General features: G+C 40.6%; 1 protein-coding gene across 6 annotated transcripts in view; it reads left to right on the plus strand.

The window, feature by feature from the left end:
* The window catches only part of ADAM22 (ADAM metallopeptidase domain 22), a 491,004-nt gene that overhangs the window by 414,419 nt on the left and 56,098 nt on the right, over nucleotides 1-20,487 (plus strand). For all 6 annotated transcript variants that reach the window (XM_082259181.1, XM_082259183.1, XM_082259185.1 and 3 more), the window contains exons 23-26: nucleotides 1,499-1,664; nucleotides 6,546-6,654; nucleotides 9,541-9,631; nucleotides 13,200-13,217. In XM_082259181.1, coding sequence (XP_082115307.1) covers nucleotides 1,499-1,664; nucleotides 6,546-6,654; nucleotides 9,541-9,631; nucleotides 13,200-13,217 — 384 coding nt within the window. The remainder of the gene's footprint in view (nucleotides 1-1,498; nucleotides 1,665-6,545; nucleotides 6,655-9,540; nucleotides 9,632-13,199; nucleotides 13,218-20,487) is intronic.

Raw genomic sequence — 20,487 nt, forward strand, 5'->3', positions numbered from 1 at the left:
GGGTTAAACCAGGACACACATTAAGTACACAGGTTCTGTGGCTGATTAAGGTGGTAATTAAACTCACTTAGTGCCTTATGTGCATTATATCAGCCTCAGAACCGGTGTAATTATTATGTGTCCTGGTTTAAAGGGATGAGGTGGCAACCAGACAAGCGATCTCTGTGTTTTGCTTTTGTTAGTGTATATGCGATGAAGGGTCTTAGGGCTGGGCAATAAAGTAAACCTTTCCAGAATTGCTGGTTTTACTAACCTTGGGGTTATATCTGTATGCTATATGAGTTATTTCAACTGTCATAATTATTTATCTAATGATAATCTCTTTTACACACAAAATACACAACATTATAGCATGCATGAAGTAAATTCAACTGATTCACATGGTAAAACCTTAAGGGCCGGGTCACACTAGTGGGATGGCAGACATCGCATGTGACTCGCACTTCAGTGCTGTTCAGATCACATGCGATGTCTGTGCGATTTGAATTCAGACATATAAACTGTATGGCTGAATTTGCATCGCATTTGGACCCATTTTTTTGTCCGCACCAGAATCAGATCGCATGGCTGTTCACACCCATGTGACCTGATTCTGCAAATTGCGCTGCGTTTTGCAAACTAATTGCGAGGTGTCATTAACTTAACATACACTTCGCAATTAGTTTGCATGAACAGGTTGCAATTTTGATGCAGTGCGAATTTGCAGCAAATTCGCTGTGAATTTGCACCGCATCTAGTGTGAACCAGGCCTCAGGGAATTGCAAACAAAATTAGAAACAATAAGAGTATATAACGGGACTTTAAATATGTACCTCAGGTTTTGTTGCTTTTAGGTAAGAATGTGTGGGCACATGACTTTCTGGATGTGGTGGTTCTTTTTTTTTTCCTCTCCTCTCTTCTATCACTTGGCTGTGGTGAACAGTCAGATTGATCAATATGTTCTCTGTTTAATGCGTAACTTGTATATAGATATACAGAAAACCCCCTCCATTGCGGGGGTTACGTTCCAGACCCAGCCGCGAAAAGTGAAAATCCGCAAAATAGAAAAACCCTATTAAAATGCATTGTAGGCATGTTTTTTTTACTGTCACTGTACGTGTAAAAGCATTTAACGTCTTTAAACACACTTTTAAAACAATAGAAACTCATTTAAACACATAAAAGATACTGAGAGACATAGCAAGAGCTATGGAAAACACAAAAATATTTCATTTTTAATGATTTATATAGTAAAATAACATTAAAGACGGCCCTGGTTATATGAGAATAAGTCTCAGGCCTTCAGCAGGCAAATAAGATAGTGGTGGGGTGGGGAAGTCGCAGAGAATGTAAATATAATTCGGAAGGAAAAGTGGGCTAGCAAAAGAACCAGTTAATTTTCTATGAATAGTCGAAGTGTTGAATTCACTTTAGGAAGCCTTAACAGAATGAAACAAGAGCTGTAATAAAGGCAATTTACTGATTTTAAATATTGGTTTATTGTGCATTATCTTTTCAGTGGTGGCTATGTGAAATTGGATGAGGAAACTGATCTGGGATACGTGGAAGATGGCACTCCATGTGGAGAGGGAATGATGTGTCTGGATCACAGATGTCTTCCTATTGATCCTTTCAATTTCAGCTCATGCATGGGCAGCACAAACAAGATTTGTTCTGGAAATGGGGTAGGTGAAGTTCATGTCTCTTGTACTGCCGCTAAGCATAGACCCATGTCACACGCCCAGTAAAAATACACAGAGTCTGTGGTAAAACCTTGAGCAATAAACAGTTTTCTAAGAGTCATAAACCTTTAACCATTAATTGCACAGACAGCAAAGTCACCAGGTAGTCGTACAAAGCCCAATCCGTACTAGGGATAAATCTAAACTATTTTGTCTGGTAGAAAATTAGGCAGTGTAGAGATGAACAGCAGAGTAATGATGTTCTTCTTGTTTAGGTATACCTGCACCACGCTGGCAGAAAAATGAACAAAATATAATAAATCCTAATCAACAATCCAAAATGTGTATATGATGGAATGATAAGGTGCGCTAATGGTGAAAAAAGCTGCTACCAAAGATCCAATTAGTCAATTGGAAAAATGAATGTGTATAAATGATCTTGTGCACTAATTAAAAACAAATAAATGTGTGTTCATAAAAATAAACACAATGAGACCCCGTTCACACTGGGGCGACCTGTCAGGCGACCTGGTCGCCTGACAGGTCGCTGTAGGTCGCTTGCCATAGAGAAGCTGTGGACCCGTTCTAATAGGAGCGACACAAGTCGCTCCGACTTAGAAAAAGGGTCCGGAGCTTCTTTGGGGCGACCTGGAGCGACCTGCATTGACTTCAATGGTATGAAGTCCGTGCCGGCCGCTCCGAGGTCGCGGTGTGACACACTATGGCGACAGGACTTGGGGGCGACTTAATGAAGTCGCCGTGCACCGCGACTTCGGCACGGCTTGCACAGACTTCACATAATAGAAGTCAATGCAAGTCGCTCCGACTTCGTCCAAAAGTAGTGCAGGAACCTTTTTCTAAGTCGGAGCGACTTGAGTCGCTCCTATTAGAACGGTTCCAATTGCACAGAATGGAGCACGACTTGTCAGAAGACCAAGTCGCCTGACAAGTCGGAACAGTGTGAACCGGCACTGAAAGAATTCATGAAAAACTCCCAAAGTCCATGAAAAACACATTTTCAAATCAACGGTGAATCTTGTGTTTCAAAAACAAACGGTGAAAGTTCATAAATCCAGATGATAGTGTATAAATTCCTCCACCTTACAAGCTGTTCTCTTACCAGACGGAGATGGTAAGAGTGCAAAACAAAACTTTTCCCAATTCACTCCTGTGCAATATAAGTAGGTGCTCCAATATCCACTGTGTGCACACCCAGTAAATAAAGCCTCTTACCAGACAGCAACAGTAATGGGCATGGAGCATCAGCTTGCAGAGAGCCGCGGCCCCCTGCAGAGCGGACCGCGGACATAATGTGTGGCGGCACGGCGCCTCCTCTATGACGCGTTTCCTTCAAAAGAACTTCAACAGAAACAGGAGGCTCTCTACAAGCTGATGCAGACTGCTTTGAATTATTATCTGGACTGTAAGTGCATTTCTTTTTATTAATAAAGTTTATCTGAGGTAATGCACTATTGTTTGCTCATTTTATTTTTCATGGGTATTATTCTGAGGATGCTGTCCCAAGGGAGTGTATGAGGTAGCAGGACTCCCCTTTGAGTTCACCTGAATTTACCTTATTTACGCTGAGAGAGGGACACCCTCCAGGAGACGTATCCATGCCCATTACTGTTGCTGTCTGGTATGAGGCTTTATTTACTGGGTATGCACACGGTGGATATTGGAGCACCTACTTATATTGCACAGAAGTGAATTGGGAAAAGTTTTGATTTGCACTCTTACCATCTCCGTGGAGGAGGGATTTATACACTATCATCTGGATTTATGAACGTTCACCGTTTGTTTTTGAAACACAAGATTCACTGTTGATTTGAAAATGTGTTTTTCATGGACTTTGGGAGTTTTTCATGAATTCTTTTAGTCACATATGTTATTGTGTTATTATAATTTATCACTCCATCACCTAATGTGTTTATTTTTATGAACACACATTTATTTGTTTTTAGTTTTTAATTAGCGCACCAGATCATTTATACAAATCCAAAATGTGTGTTCAGGTTGCTGCTGTGCGAATGGTTATAAAACCTGCAATACTAATCAGGGAAATTACAGCGCTGCCACTAAACACCTGTTCTGTGCATACAAAACCTCCTGTCTGATCATAACATGTATAAATTCTTCAACCTTTAGGATAACACATAAACATGGTTGTGCATAAAAAACATGCTTGTGCATAAAAATTAATACATCAAAAAAAGATTAAAAAAATAAAAATAAATAAAAAAATAAATAAAAATAAATGGTGTTATTTGCAATTCATAGTGCATGAAAAATGTTTAAATACAAAAAAAATATAAATATATACAAATATAAATAAATAAAGTGCACCGTGCAATATAAATGATAGTTCTTAATTCAGTGATAAATCTTAGTGGCGTGCTCCCCTCCTACGGTCCCCGCACTCACCGACAGCAAGAGTCAAACAAGCATGACAAGTTTGTAAATCTGTGTTCTCTCCTGCACTCCACTCTCTCACTATAATCTCCAGGCAACAATAGATGACTCGCTGAGTCAGAGAAACATGGCAGGTGTGTGGATTGATGGTCTCTCTTATATTCCTTCTCCTTTCTCTCAGTATATCTCTTGGCTCAATGCAGCATTTCCATGACATAGGAAAGGATGATAGAGATCCCCATAGTGTAGTATTGTTAAACTTCATTGAAAAAGTTTAAAAAGCAATTGCACGTACATTAACAATGATCATAAAAGCATTGGTAAACATCAGATTGCTGCCTCAGCGTGTGGATCAGCTGAAATTCACTCATCACTGACTATCCTCGCTTAACCGTTTCGCACCTCGCCACAGAGCCGAGGAGGAGTTTCAGGTCGGTGCTACACAGATCTGAAACGCGGCAGTCGGGGATAGAAGTTGCCTCTCGAATCCCCCATTATAAATCCCCCTCATAAATTTTTTTTTCAATTTTAACAAGTAGCTAACATGCTATTGTTAAACCCACACAGGGGTCTATCATTGACAGTGGTAACAAAAGATGGCCTACAAAGGTAGACAAAATGAAGCAGTATGAAAACGAGAACTGATATAACAGCAGGAGATAGGCCTTTTCATAAAGTCATGAGGGTCAAGGGGTCCTGGGGAGGCTCCATATTCCCTGGGTCCACCAATTTCCATGTAATGGTGATATTTACAGCCTATACAGATTAAAAAAAAAAAAAAAAAAAAAAAAAAAAAAACATGAGGAAGGTAGGCAGAAAGGTGGCACTAAAGAAAGCGAGAATGTGCACCTGACGAGTGCTAGAAGCTGGAGAAGAAGGGGAGCCAGGGGATTAGAAACCAAGAGGGGAGGAGAGGCAGGGGCTCAGGAGCATTTAGGCCATCCATCATAGGCAGCCCAAGCTGGCTGGGGGAAGAGTAGGAAAGGCATGTGACAGTTATGGAACTTAAGAGCATAAGAGTTCTTATGGATGTTAGACATCTGTTCATTAAGCATCAGTGTGGTCATGCGATCTCTCACCCCCTGGAAGGGGATAGATGTTTTTTTCCAAGGATAATTGTTTTTTACAAAAATAGATAGGAAACGAGCTTCCGCTGATAGGCGAACAGGGCTGGAATTGGGCAATTTAATAGGGAAAACTTGGCTTCCTAATGTATGGGGAGGTGGAATAAAGTGAAAAGGAGGCCAAAAACACGTGACCAGAAACAAATTAGTCTAGGGCACGTCCACTATGTGTGAACCACATCACCTCGACAGCCCCGGGTAAAGTGGTCACTGTAGCATGGATTGGCATTGGCAATGTGGGCAGGGACACAATACCACCGAGGTGGCTGTATTCAATGAGCATTTGGCCACAGAAGACCAGGCTCCGGTCCGTTGGTCATGTTTTTCATTCCTCATCCATGTCGCTTCCCCAGTTCTAAGAAGAATTTTCAGGAACATAACCTAGCATTTATAGCCACACTGGTAACAGTCACCTTATTACCTTAGATTTGAGTTTTAATTGAGTTGCTTGGCTTTAACTCAAATAACTTGTGACTTGCTGTCAATTTGCAAGGTAAAAAATTTGAAAAAGGCATCATATGCGGGTGACAGGTGGTGTGTAAAAAAATACTTCAGACACTTTCATGGTCTGTTTGTTGTTTTATTTATTCAATGTGTAATGATAGGTGTTGTTAAAGTGTACCACTAGCCACAACCGGAACAGAAAGTGATGGGAAATCCAAAATGTTGCACTTGTCTGTGCAGCAGAAATATGGCTCGTTTCCACTGAGCTTTCTGGTATGGTTCGGTTCGGTATGGTACGCTATTTATGCCATTTCCATTATGAATGGTATCCTAATTCCGAACCGTACTGTACCACTTTTTGGTACCCTTTCGTTGGCGTACCAAGCACATTAGTACCGTACCAACAGGGGGGAGCTACACACTGCAGAACTTTGATTGGTTGACAGAGAATCGTCTATCACAGCTTTCCTGCTACACCACGCCTATCATGAAAGAGTACTATTGACAGTGGAAATGCAATGTGTACCGTTTCGAACCGTACCGTACTGAACCGAACTGTATCACAGCATTAGAGAGGATATCTTCTAACAAACAGCTCTATCTTTGGAAAATGCCACTTCCTCTTGTGTCGGTACAGCAGGAAGTGAAGGGAAATCTCCACAAAGATACAGCAAAACCGAAAACTAATTGGGGTTTTAACCATTTCTTACTTCATCCATACAAAAAAAAAATAAAAGTTTTAGCTAGATATACGCTTTAATTAAGATATTTTTTAGACCTGATAATTTGCATTGTGACGTGACGAATGTAGTTTTCCTGCAGGTCATACATTTTTAGCTGCATTTTGCACATGAACACAATTGCAACACGTTGATATTAAAAACACTTCTGTTGTCATTTGCAGATCTGTACCAGTGAAGTGAAGTGTGTCTGTGACAAGTACTATATTGGGGAGGACTGCAGCACATTTTTCCCATATAAAAGCACATCCAAGCCAGATGTAATTGATGATGGTCAGTATGCCCATTCCAAGCCTCTGCTGCTGGGTACATCTCTGTTTCCTAGTTGAACCTTGCAAGCATTTAATTTTACAGTATCCTTTTCATTATTTCTTTGTTTCCCTTTTGTAATTGTTGCTTTTTAATTCTATTTATAAATAATACTATACTATATAACTTTTAATATACTGAATATTGTAGCACCCTCTAATGTGCTATCAGTGTCAGAGTAGATAAAACATATTCTAACTCATGTCTAAACTCTGCGAGTCTTAATCTGGGTCAGGGTTATTAGAGTTCAGGGCAGAAGGACTCATACAGACAGCTCTCTGATGCCTCCTCCTGGTTCTAGAAAGTTAGAGAACCTTCTGGAAACTACTGGGCATAGGCTAAGAGGGTTGTTTTGCATATTTAAGGGTGCTTAGCTAATCCCCAGGAGGTGGGCCTGGCAGGGGACTAAGTGAGCCCTTAAATAGGAATGAGTCATACTGGGAAGGGAGTCGGTAAAAGATGGAGATGCTGAGGAGGCTGTCGATGGCCCTTGAGGTGAACCTCCTAGTCTGGGGATAGGGGGGTGCTCTGCCTCAGGCCAGGGGTCTGGTGCTAGCCTGGAAGGATTCTGACAACAGGAGGAGCTTGAAGGCAGTCTTTTCTGAGAGGCAGCGGGTGCAAGAAGGGACAGTGTGAGTACTACATCACGGTGGAGGGACTTACCCTCCTTACTTACCCTTATTGCCACATGTAGCAGGTCTCTCTTAAACACAGCGGTGTGCTTAAGTCTTTGGTAATCTTGCCGTGGGAGATCTCCAGAGAGTCAGTCAGTTAGACTGGTGAAGAGAAGCAGCCTGGTGGGCTAGCATTTGCTGCAGTGGTAGAGCTGAGATCAGTGTCTTCAGGGGAGTCTACATAATGCGATTGACAACACATTGTGCTACTTTTCAAAGGGACTAAGAGTTCCTAGCCTGTAAGGGGCTATTGCTGATCTAACAGAAACTGTTAGCTACTAAAAGAGGGATACAGAAGATCAAGTGGAGTTGTACAGGACGATCAAGTGGAGCTGTATATAGGTAGGAAGTTGTCCCTGGTTTTGTTACTGTCAAGTTGGGCATCCCATAATTCCTATCCCCATCCAAGTTATTACCCCCTTATAAAACACAAAAACAAAGCTCAAGAACTCTTCGCTGTGTACATGAACGCTGAGACTGTGATGTGCCTGGCTGTTCAGCAGTGGGGAACCCTGTCATTTGCAGCCCCTACGGGAGTATTGCTACAATATTTTAAAACATTAGTCTAAAAAGGGAAAGATTCTGTGGAGTGGATGAGGTCATCAATCCAGTAGCAGTTGTAAAATGTATAATAATAATGCCATAGGGGAGATTTTTCACAATTGGAGCACTCAATATCTGTTGCAGCTGTGCATGGTAGGCAATCAGCTTCTTACTTCATCTTGTTCAATTAAGCTTTGACAATAAAACCTGGAAGCTGGCTTGGTTTTTATGCAGAGCTGCACCAGATTTTTCACTCTCCAGTAAATCTTCTCCTCATATGTTATCTTTCAACCTTTAGCTCACATAAAGTGAACCTGTGCTTTGTCCATGCCCATGCACTTCCTTTGGGTTACCCAGATACTCCATTCAGCTGCCTGGTGTATACCTAATGCTCAGTACTTCCAGACGGCATGTTCCCTTACCTCCAAAGATGCAACTCTGAGTGTTTGAGCAGCCAATCACCAGTCTGCAGCAATTTCAATGAAAACTGGGAGAGATTCTTTAGCTGTGTCTATGCTTTGACCAAAACAACCAGGCAAGCAAATTGGTTGGGTTGCAAAAGGAAGATGAATATAAGTAGCTGAGAAGTTGGAATTTAGGTGAATGTCTGTTGCAGAATAAAATAATTATACTACATATAGATTAACGTTTTATTGTACCTAAAAATTGTGTCCAATGTAATCGAAAATTTTCAGTCAGTCAGTGTAGCAAATGCCTTACCTGTTTGTATCCCTAATTGCTGTCTTGGTTGGAGGTTGGATAGTTCTCCTGGCACTTAAGATGCAGTCAGAGTTTCTAGCCTGGAAACAAGCACTTTTTTCACCAGACATGAAATTGGTTTCAGAGCAGCATAGAAACAACCCCCCCCCCCCCCAAAAAAAAATTAGGTTTATCTGTAGCCAAAACATGGATTTTTGGTTTCAGATAGAGTCGGGAACTGCAAGAACCCCTGTCAAGTTTTTATTTTGGTGTCTGTGTCTCTGCTAAGGAAGTTCACCTTCTCTGTTTGGCCTGAAGACTACTGTCACTGAGATAGACAGTTTTGGGAAATCTAAAACATTAGCATTGTCACCAGAACGAAAGGTGAGGGTAAATCATTCAATGAAGACCAGTGACAACTGTCTATGATGAATTCATATTACTTTGGAGAGCTTTCTTGCAGTTTCTCTTGCGTCTTCAGGACAAATAAAGGGAAATCTCTCCTAAAGGACACAGACAGCAAAAATAAACCAAGTTTATGTGTTTATAATTGCTGATTTAATCACTTTCTATTTGATTTTAGGAGTATTTCTCATCTAAAATTTGTAAATTCAATGGAAGCATTTTTAGAAGGAAAACAAAGAATTAAAGACAATTCACTTAGCTACTGAGGAATTGATTGCAGTCTGTTGAGATGCAAAATAATTAGCTTTAATGTAAAAAAAAGTAAAAGTTTGTTGCTAGCCTTGTTAAAAGGTTTCATGCGGTAAAATGCCAAGTGAGCAGCAACATGGTGGGGGATGGTGGATAGATTTCCCTGCCTCAAAGTGGAAAACATCATGTAATCTTCTTATACTGTATTGTGTTATTACCAACCCTGTATGCATGTAAGATAACACTAATAATGACTAACTGACTTGTATGCTTTTTTCAGGTGTGGTTAGCACAAACATAATCATAGGCGCAATTGCTGGTACCATGCTAGTGTTGGTGTTGGTTTTAGGAATTACAGCTTGGGGTTACAAGTAAGTGACAACACAGCATGTATTCTGATTTCAACTCTTTCATTATATCCATGTAGTTAGTGGAGACTAATAGCCCCATGAGCGCATAGATTGATGAGATGCAGGGAAAATTGCTTTCCTAGACAGATACATAAAGTGCAGTAATCTATCATAAAACAATACAATTACCTATTTTGCTCATTTATGACTAGTGCCAACAAGATTTCCTTATTAAAGAACTCAATCCCATCAGTTCACGATTCAAGGTGCTTGGTGTCCAATGTACACACAAGCAGGATGTAGGGACAATTTAGGTGAATTTAAACCTTAAGTGTGTTTTAGGAGAGAAACCCACTAAACATGTGTAGAGCATACAATCTTCAGGCAGAAGCAAACCAGTGGTTTGACATTTTTTTTCACAAAGTGACTTAAAGCAGACCTATATTCTAAAATGTATGTACCCAAAAAAGACAAGCAGAGAGCAAAGGACTAGCCACCAGTATTGCCCATAGGCTTCCTTCAGCTGATCATTTCCTCAGTACATAATTACTGTGCGCCTTGTTCCACAACTGTGTCTCTGTGGGGAGATGGCCATCTAAGGCTCCTTTCACACAGGCGGTGCGCACGACGGAGTCTGTTCTGCTCAGCAGGGGATCGATCCCCGATCCCAGCTGAGCAGGCGGATGACAGCTCCGTCTACGCTCTGTGTGCGGAGACGGAGCTGTCAGATCCCCACTCTCCTCTATGGGGAGATTGTATGAGAATGGACCGCATGCCTGTTCTCATCCAATCCCATCCGATCCGATCCTCCAGACGGATGGAATATAGGGTTTCCACCTGTCAGGATTTCACGGACAGGATCAGATGGGATAGCAGCGGGTGTCAACGGAGATGTCTCCACTGACATCCGCCGCTCCATAGGGCTGCATGGAGCACCCGATCTGGTCCGTCTGAAGAACTGACAGGCGGACTGGATCGGAAAGCCCTTGTGAAAGGGGCCATAGTGGAAGAGAAAGCTTTGCTTTGCCATGTCAGATCTGCCTCCCTGCTGATTGGTGATCTGATGATTGATTGGGGATTTTTAAGAAGCAACAGGAGCAGTGGAGGATGCACAGAATTAAAGTGATTGTAAAGCTTTGATTTTATTTTGTCTTACTTACCTGCATTATGCAATGGTTTTCCACATAGCAGCCCCAAACCTCCTTTTCTGGGGTCCCCCTCCAGCGCTCCTGGCTCCTCCTGCTTTCCAAGAACCCCCATAGCAAGCTGCTCGCTATGAGGACACTTCTGTGGGCTTGATCCAGAGCCAGCCACACTGTGTGTGCATCCGTTGCCACACACAGTGCTGCCTGGCCCCGCTCACCCACAGGATTTGATTGACAGCATCGCTGCTGCATCCTGAGTCCTGTGAAGAGGGAGAGAGAGAGAGCAGCTCTGTTCTCAGGGACAGTGCTATATTAAGATTGGGCTCAGGTAAGTATTTATGGGGGGGGGGGGGGGGACGGTTCTGATAGAAGAAGGTTTTTTTTACCTTTATTCAGAGAACACATTAAGGTAAAATAATCTTCTGCCTTTACAACCACTTTAATGAAGCAGAAGCAGGGCAAAAAACTCTCCAGCAATGAGAACAGTGAGTAGCACTGTAGTGATATTGCTGAATCCTACTCCAGCTTCTGAGACTAGCATTCATGGGCAGCAGTGCCTTAAATGATCTCAATGCAGTTATGACAAACTGGAAGTGCACTGCTATTTTCAGAAGGACTTCAAGACAAAAGATAACCTTACAGAGTACAATTTCCATTTCTTTATGTTCCCTTTAACATAATATCTTCGCTTTGTTTCCAGTCCATTTTAAATAGAAAGTTCTGTTTGTTTGCTATGGCTTATTGCTCTTTGCATTTGCATTTTCACCTTTAATGTTGCACTAAGCTTTGAAAAACTTTTGCATTGAAGGGGAATTCAGTTAAAGAATGGATAAAATCTTATGATATTACCACAATATTTTTTTATAAGTGGAATTTTTTATTGTTTGTCCTGAAATATTTCTACCAAACTATTTTTTATTCTGGTACCCTGCTTTTTACATTAAAACTTGAAGGGACAAAATGACACCTCCAAGCAGTTTCTAAAGTAACATTTATTTAGTGATCCTATGATTCTCTATTACCATTAGACTTGGATCACAGGAGTGCAGAACTAAGTGCAGTCCTGTGACCCACAGCTTTAGCCATACTTCTACTTCACATCACAGTTTATGCCAAGTTAATTGCAATGAGATTAATTCAAATATTACCTACACTAATTTAATCTAAAAATGTAGGCTTCAGGGGCTTAAAATAAGCCAGTGCAGTTGCTGGGAAAATAATATGTTCAACCCTTTATTTCTTTCAGAAGAAATCAGGCTTTTATCACCAATTTATTCTAAAAATATACTCTTGTTAATTCAGCAAGGATGATTTAATAATCGAGTGAGTATGTTCACTTTGCAAAGTGAATAAGCTGAGGCTTACACTAAAATTTCAGGCAGCTTTGGATAGATTTTTGAAATACACAAATATGCACATTATTCGGAGACATTCCACACTGTCCTTCATTGAGGTATAATTTAAAACACTAAAACAATATTTTTCAGTATCTTCATATAAATCGTTAAAGGGTTTTATTTTTCACTTTGCAGTTTTATTGGTGATTTTATTCTAGCAGTCTAAAATATGGTTATTTGATAGAATTACCAACCTTATATCTTAATAAGAATTGCTTTAGGGTGCTCTTGCACATCTAAGATTTTTAAGCCTGTTCTCTTGTTCTGACTTTGAGGGTCATCAGTGGCTGTTTGCTGTCCTATCTTCATCACAGCGAAAAACAGAGGTCACCATAGGGAATGATTCATCCCAGTGCCGGTCTACATGCAAGCAGAGCAAAATGACCTTATTGTAATGAAACTACATTCATTTACACTATTGACCAAACGGTTCTGGACACCTAACTGTCTCATCCACACTATATGGCCAAAAGTTTGTGAAGTTCAGGTGTTTACTGTGAAGAGTACTGTTAATGCTACAACATCCAAATACATTTTGGAGAATTGCGCACTTTTAACGTTGAGACAACAGTTTGGGGAATGCCTGTTTCTGTTCTAGCATGACTATGCTATGCGGTATGGGAGAACTCAAGTGACCTGCACAGAGCTCTGACCTCAACCCTACTGAACACATTTGGGATCAGGTTATTTGCAAGCCAGATCTTCTCACCCAACATCCTTATCTAACCTTACACTCTTTTTGCTAAATGAGCACACATTCCAACACAAACACTTTAAAGCATTGACAGTGCAGTATAAATGTCTATGGTTTTGAAATGGGGTGTCAAACAAACTCATATAGGTGTTATGGTCAGGTGTCCTCAAATGTTTGGCCATATAGTGTACAATATATTATTGTTCTCTTTTATTTAAATTCTTGACAATTTTGTTCTACTAAAATTCTTATTAAATTATACCTGTTAAAAAAAATCACAAAACATAAATAAAAAAAAAATAAGAAATTATATTTTAGTAATTTTTATTTGTTCTCTTCTTTAACATGAAAAGAAACTATCGGAGAGAGAGGTAAGTACCTTTTCATTTAGCTGCATTTCATCACTTTCATGTGTGGTTACCTGTCTTTCATAGTTTACATTTGTATGTTCCATGCTGTTTTCACTGCTGGGTAGTCCTGATGTTAGCTCTGCTTTAGAGAAAATAAAAATGTCATGAAAAATATGTGGGCTGATAATAAGTTTATTTAAGATTTGAAGTGTAATTTACATTATGCTGTGCTGTACTGAATAGGAAAAGTGAGGTATGTAATGGTAAATTGTAGACTATTATTTTACAATACCAGTTCGGGCTTTTATGTCGCCCAAGCAGCATGCTACCCTCACACATATATCCTTGTCAGATAACAATGCAAGGCCATATTTTCTGCCATGTCATCATGTTCAGGTTCATCCTTCGTGGTTTAATCTCATAACAACTGAGCAGGATTAAAACACAGTCTAATTTTATTTGTTTTAATGTTTGTCTGCAGGATTTAAAATATATTGTCATAGAAAATGTTAGAAGTTGTCTCTGTGCTTTGTGTCCTAACATGGGTAAAAAACAAAAGATAAACATAACTATACTGTAGTATCACTTTACTTTGGTCCTACTGAAGGAAAATTGTCAACAAGGTACAATTGTTATTTTATGTATTTCCATTTATTTAATTTTCTTTAATATGTTGTATAATATAATAAATACAATACATGCCATACTGGATTTTTAGTGACTGCATGTTTTTCTTATTGTAACATCTATGCCATTTTTTTTTCAAGTTTTTACATGCTTGATCTACCATATTTCCATTACTTCTCTTCATATGCAATTTGTAGATTCAGATTGTCTTTTTACATGTAAAGGGCTTAAGCTAGTACATGACCTTTTTTAACAGTTAAAAAAGTTAGACAAATCATGCTTGTCCCATAACCTTTTTAAACAGTTATAAAAGTTAGACAAAGCATGCTTGTCCTGGGTTATTATTGGAAGACCATTGTTCTTAGTGGACTGTAGAGGTTGCTCAAAAAAAGCAAAATTGTGGTTGTTTCAAGCATCCTTATTAACACTTAGGCCAAGTCACAGGGTAGCACACGCATCCTTTCTAGAAGACATAAATGAAACTGACCATAGACATGCAAGGAGTAGCTGTTTTTGATCTCTTGTCTATAGGGGGCAGGTATCCAGCCTACTGGCCAAACACGTTGAAAATCATAAATTGGGCAGGCTAGAAAACCTCAGAATATGGGGAACCTGGTGCACTCCATACAGTGTGTAGTTCTTTAAAAATGTAGTGTCTTCCTATTGAATGATGCAGTTGTCAACATATCTAAAAAGAAGCAAGTGCACCATATTGCTCAGTGAGATCTTTTATTGTTACAGGAACACATGCATTTCTGTGATTAATAAAACGACTACAGAACAGTTTGGTATGCTGGTGACACTTAGCCTCCCACTGAAAATAAAAAACACTTTCGGTTTTCTCTTAGTCCCCCTGCAAAGACCTGTTGACCCTGCCAGTGAATTTCACCTAATTCAGCTTCCTGTGATGGTGTGGGGATGATGCTGCATGGCTCCTAAGTTCAGAGCAGAGTTGCAACTCTTGTGAAGTCTGTCTCTTCTTGCACTACATTGGAATGCGCAGATTTTGCAAGGGGTGTGGCTATCAGCTTTGCATTACTGCTTGTCATTCAACACCGGGCCACACCTAGTCCTGCCCACTGCTGTCTGGAGATAGCTGCAGTGTCTGGGACTGGGAGTGCGTGAGACACAAATAAAGAAGGATTTGGCTCTGTCAGGGAAGGCAAAGGAAGTATCCTAATTGTACAGTACAGAACTAAGGGCTGGTATTTATGGACGATGAGTTACATGCTGCCTTCAGCTGATTAGACACTAACAATAGCTTTATAACCCCACCCACTCCAGTTGTTTTTGCTAATGTCCTTATGCGATGAGCCTGTTCTCCTCTAAAGAAGTCTTTTTATCTTTTTAAGCACTGAAGTTTTTTCATCTGAATCTTCCACAGTTTCCACATGATTTACCCTCAGTATGTACCTCAGGGACCATACCTGGACCATGCTGCATAGGTCCAGCCTGTAATATTTGCTTCAAGCACTGGATCCTGCATTAGGCGCTCACTTTGGCACAAAGTGCAATATGTGACATTAGCTGCAGAGTTCTTTACAGGTCCAGCACTGTGGTCTATTTCTATGGTTTCCAGATCCTGAAGACCCTTCAAGTGTATGCCTACCATGATGATACAGAAGTGCATAAAAGCATGTATTCTGCAGACAGCCTACACGTTTGCTTTTTACCATTCATTCTGCCAGCTTCAGACCAAAGAAAGACAGATTTGATAACTGCCTTGCACCATCTTCAGGTACAAGTAGTAGCTGTACAATTTTCTTCAGAAAAACAGTTTCAGGGTTATACTTAATCCTATTCACACCCCCAAAACCAAATGGGGGCATCCGCCCAATACTGGACTTCAAATTTTTAAACATATTAATTTGTGTACAAAAATTATTGATGTAATTTACAAGATTTTTCATTGCTTTCCTTTCAAAAATTTCTCGCATCAGTAGATACCTATATCAATATTTTCCATTCTTCCATCACACCAATGTTTCCTACATTTTGCTGTGGGAGACCCGCACTTTCAGCTTGTGGCACTGCTATTTGGATTCTCTTCTGCACTGTGAGTGTTCACAAAAGTGCTTGCCCCATGTCTGACTTTTATGTGAACCCAGGGAACTCATATCACAGGTTACTTAGATGACCTCCTACTTCCAAGACTCCTCAGCCAATTGCCTTCCAATGCCCAAAGTAATATCCAGTTTCTTCAAACATTTTGCTGGATAATCAACTTTCCAACATCTGTCCCCCAGCCCTCACACCATCTGGAGTACTTGGATCTAATCTTGGACACAGCTTAAGTAAGAGTCATCCTTCCTCAGTAGAGGATTTCCTCTGTAAGTGCCAGCTCTCAGACCCTGAGGTCACCATGTCACCCAGTAATTCACTTCTGCATGAGGGTTCTGAGCCTCATAGTGGCCTTCTTCAAGACAGTCTCATTGCCCACTTTCACTCCAGACCCCTTCAGTCCAACCTTCTTAAGACATGGAACAAGCAGACCCACTCCTTGGATTACCCAATGCTCCTGTCAAGTCAAGCAAAGATCTCCCTGACATGGTGGATCCTCAATCCTGCCATGGATCTAGAAAAGTAATTCCTTCACACGTCTTGAAACGTGACAATGACAGAGACTGTAGGTGAAGTACAGTCATCAGCATTCTGGAACTGATAGCCAAAAAACTTTCTCTACATTATTGGCACTCCTTTCTATTGGGTCACCCAGTCAGGGTACAGTGGGCCAGTGCCACAGTAGTGGCCGATATAAGTCATTACGGGGCACCAAAAACCTAGCAGCTCTGAAAGAAACAAGTCTAATACTCTCATGGGCTAACATTTACATTCCAGCTCTCTTGGTTGTCCACATTCTGGGAGTAGACATTGGCAGGTGTCATTTCTAAGCTGTCAATGCCTAGACCAAGAGGAGTGGTCTCTACACCCAGAGATCTTTCAAAATCACTGTAAAAGTTGGGAAGACCAGATGTGGACATCTTGGTCTTCCCTGTTCAACATCAAGCTAAAAAAAATTGTGGCCAAGGCCAAGGACTCTACAGCCTTCACAATTAATGCTCAGGTGATCTTTTGACTCAAGCCCAACTGGTTTACGCCTTCCCTCTGATGAAGATCATCCCTTGAATGCTGTGCAAGGTAGAAGAGGAAAGTGCCCCGGTGATTCTTATTCCACCAAATTGGCTCAGAAGAAAGTGGTACACAGACATATTCAGACTTCTGGTGAACAAGCCCTGACCTTTTTCAAACAGACCATACTTACTGGTTTAAGGCTTCCTGTTCCATCCTGCTCCTCAGTCGCTGCCTGAGAATAAGGGCTTCACTGATTTGATTATTCCCATCCTACGCTGAGCAAGGACATCCAGCTCCTGCAATATATACTATTACAGAATACATAACCCCAGGGAATATTCTATAACTCTTATTTTTGCCTTTTTCCAGTCTGGTCTTAATAAGTGTCTGGTACAGGACAAGAGTACTGTCAATGGAGAGATTTCTGCTTTATACATCCTTTTCCAGAAACCCCTTGCCTTGCAATGCTTTATTGAGACATCTCTACAGGGAGATTGTCATACCATTAACCTATTTTAACCTCTTATGTCACCTAGGGATCTCAAACAGGTGCTCTCTTTTCTTCAGACACCTCAACCCCCCCCCCCCCCCCCACTGAACCAATTAGAGACATTCAACTTTTAAGGTTATTCTCTTGGTTGCCATCACGTCTCTTAGGTGTGTTTCTGAGTTAGCAGCTCTCTCTTTTGTAAAGAACCTTTTCTTGCTTTGCACAAGGACAAGATGGTTTTCAGACCAAAACCTTCCTTTTTAACTAAGATGGTCTCCTCTTTCCACCCCAATAAGGAAATTGTCTTCCCTTCCCTCTGTCCCAACCCAAAACATGACAAGGAAAATGCTGAAAGTAGTTAGGGTCTACTTGTATGCTACAGCCTCAATTCACGGGGCCCTCATAAAGCACACAATTTTTTCCTGTTCCACCATTGCCGGGTGGATTAGACAACTAACTTCCAACACCTTTAAGGAAAAAGTTCCTCCTTTTTCCATCAGAGTTCGTGTCACCACAAAAGTTGGTGTCTCCTGAGCTTTTCGACATCAAGCATCTGTATCCCAGATTTGCAGACACCTAGCCTCTGTTTACATATTTTCCAAATTCTACCAGGTGGAAGTTCAAATCTCATCTGATGTGAGCTTGTCTTCAAGCTGTTATCTGAGTATTTAGTTCTGGTTCCTTAAACCTTTCTGTTTCTAGTCGCCTTTTGGCAGTTCTAAGTTGCTATGTTATTGCCCAACTTTAATGCTTGAATATGTCCCATGGTCTATGAATACCAGTCCTGTAGTGTACAATTAAGAAAATAGGAATTTTAAGGTAACCAGTAAATTCCTTATCTTGGAGTACAGTACAGGACACAGGTCCCTCCCCTCTGTTTCATAATAATTCTTTATTGCTTGATAAAAACTAGTGCCTCACAGAGTGGGTAGGGCTTTGTAGATACACACTAGAGGCAATCCTAGGAAAAGTTATTACCAATGTACAATCACCTGAAAGTAGCAGCATATAACCTATTGTCTATACCAGTTCCATGTCCTGTTCTGTTCTCCAAGAGAAGAAATTTACAGGTAAGTTAAACAATCCTATTTTCTGTTTACTTTATGGGGATTGTGCATTACATAGTAACTGGATTTGATACTTGTAATAACTGTCATAAAGAAGCCTTTATAAATTGTACATTGATGACAATTTTCCTTAAACAAAGTTATGCTATTAGAATCATAAACAAAATTAACTTTTTTTCCAATATGCTTTTGCTGTGGGAAAAAACATTTTCTGTGCAAATTAAATTAAATATTTTGTACCTAGCATTAGCACTCAATGTGTGTTGCTGATCTCTTTAACCTGCCATAAAAGCATTTATCTGCGTAACATTGGCTATAGGTGAATTACAAGGTTCATGTAATTTTGACCCATTTAAAGAAAAAAAAAATAATACATCAGGACTTTTAAAACAGACCTATTCTTAAATTGTTTGGTATATTTGTTGCATTTAAATAAGATTGTCAATCCAACAAGAAACAAAGCAATGGAAGTGTTTTACACACAATAATTCTTTTGGGATTTTTTTAAATTATTATTATTATACAGGATTTATTTAGTGCCAACAGTTTACGCAGCACTTTACAATATTTATAAAGGGGGACAGTACAACTGCAATACTGTTCAATACAGAAGGAATAGGAGAACCCAGCTAATGGAGCTTACAATCTAAAGGGAGGGGGAGGTGGTACAAAAGGTTATGGCTGCAGGGGATGATCTGATGGAGGTGACTCAAGTATAGTTCTTAGGTGGAGGTGGGGTAGGCTTCCCTGAATAAATGGGTTTTTAAGAATTGCCTCAAGACGAACAGCTCAGCTCGACCGGACATACTGGGGCAGGGATTTCCAAAGAATGAGAGAGGCTCTGGAGAAGTACTGGAGGCAAGCGTCGGAGGAGGTAAGAAGATAGCTAGAGAGCAGAAGGTCCTTGGAGGAGCAGAGAAGAGGATTTGGGCAATATCTGGTGATGAGGTTGGTGATGTAGCTGGGAGCGGTGTTGTGGTTAGTATTTTGAATTTTATAGGATAGGTTAGGGGGAGCCAGTAAAGAGATTGGCAGAAAGAGGCAGCAGTCACAAATTAGATAGCAAGGTGTATTGGTTTTCATGTAAACATAGCCTTTTATGACCGCCCACAGTAGGCAAACACAGCACAATCGTGCCACAATTTTGCCACGTTTTGCGGCTGGTGGTCGAAACGAGAGAGGCTGAGGGAGGTTAAACTTCCCCTAATCGCAGCAGCTCCTAAACGATCCTAAAAGCCTATATGTACATGGACACATAGGCTTTTATGATGTTGAGTTTAGGAGCTTTGGCAAGAAAATGCCAAAAGCTCCTAAACTCAACTAACATATTATACAATTTTTGTTGTATAATTTCCTTTAGATTTACCTTCACCTATGTAGTGCATGGGCCTGCCTGTTTGCATACAATTTGAAAGTGCTTAGGTTTGACCTCATATTATATGGTTTTGGTAAATCTAAAGAAAAGTTGTACAAGAACATTGAATAGTGTGTAGCCAGCTTTAGTCCAGCAGCAGCATTCATAATAGACTGAAGGGGGGGTAGCCTATGTAAAGGTAGGCTAGTGAGGATGGAGTTGCAGTAGTCAAGGCGGGAAATAACCAAGGAGTGAATAGGTTGTTTTGTGGCGTCGTTAGTCAGGAAAGGCTGAATTCTGGAAATGTTGCAGAGGTTAAGGCGGCAAGATTTATCCAGTGATTGGATTTGGGGGTTGAAGGAGAGGTCAGAGTCTAGGATTACACAGAGCACCCTGGCATGTGTGGAGGAAACAGTGGTTGTGCTATTGATCTCAATGTTAACGTCAAGGGGGGGGGGGGGATATTACAAGCTCAGTTTTCGAAAGATTGAGTTTAAGGAAGTGGTGTGACATCCATACCGATATGTCGCTCAGTAAATGTGTGATATGTGAGGAGATTGAGGGAGTGAGTTCAGGAGTCGAGAGATAGATCTGGGTGTTGTCAGCAAAGAGGTGGTATTGAAGGCCATGGGAGGTTATAAACTGGCCCAGGGAAGAGGTATAAAAGGAGAATAGGAGGGG

Source organism: Pelophylax lessonae, assembly GCF_965119305.1.
Source record: "Pelophylax lessonae genome assembly, chromosome: 5".
NCBI lineage: Eukaryota > Metazoa > Chordata > Amphibia > Anura > Ranidae > Pelophylax > Pelophylax lessonae.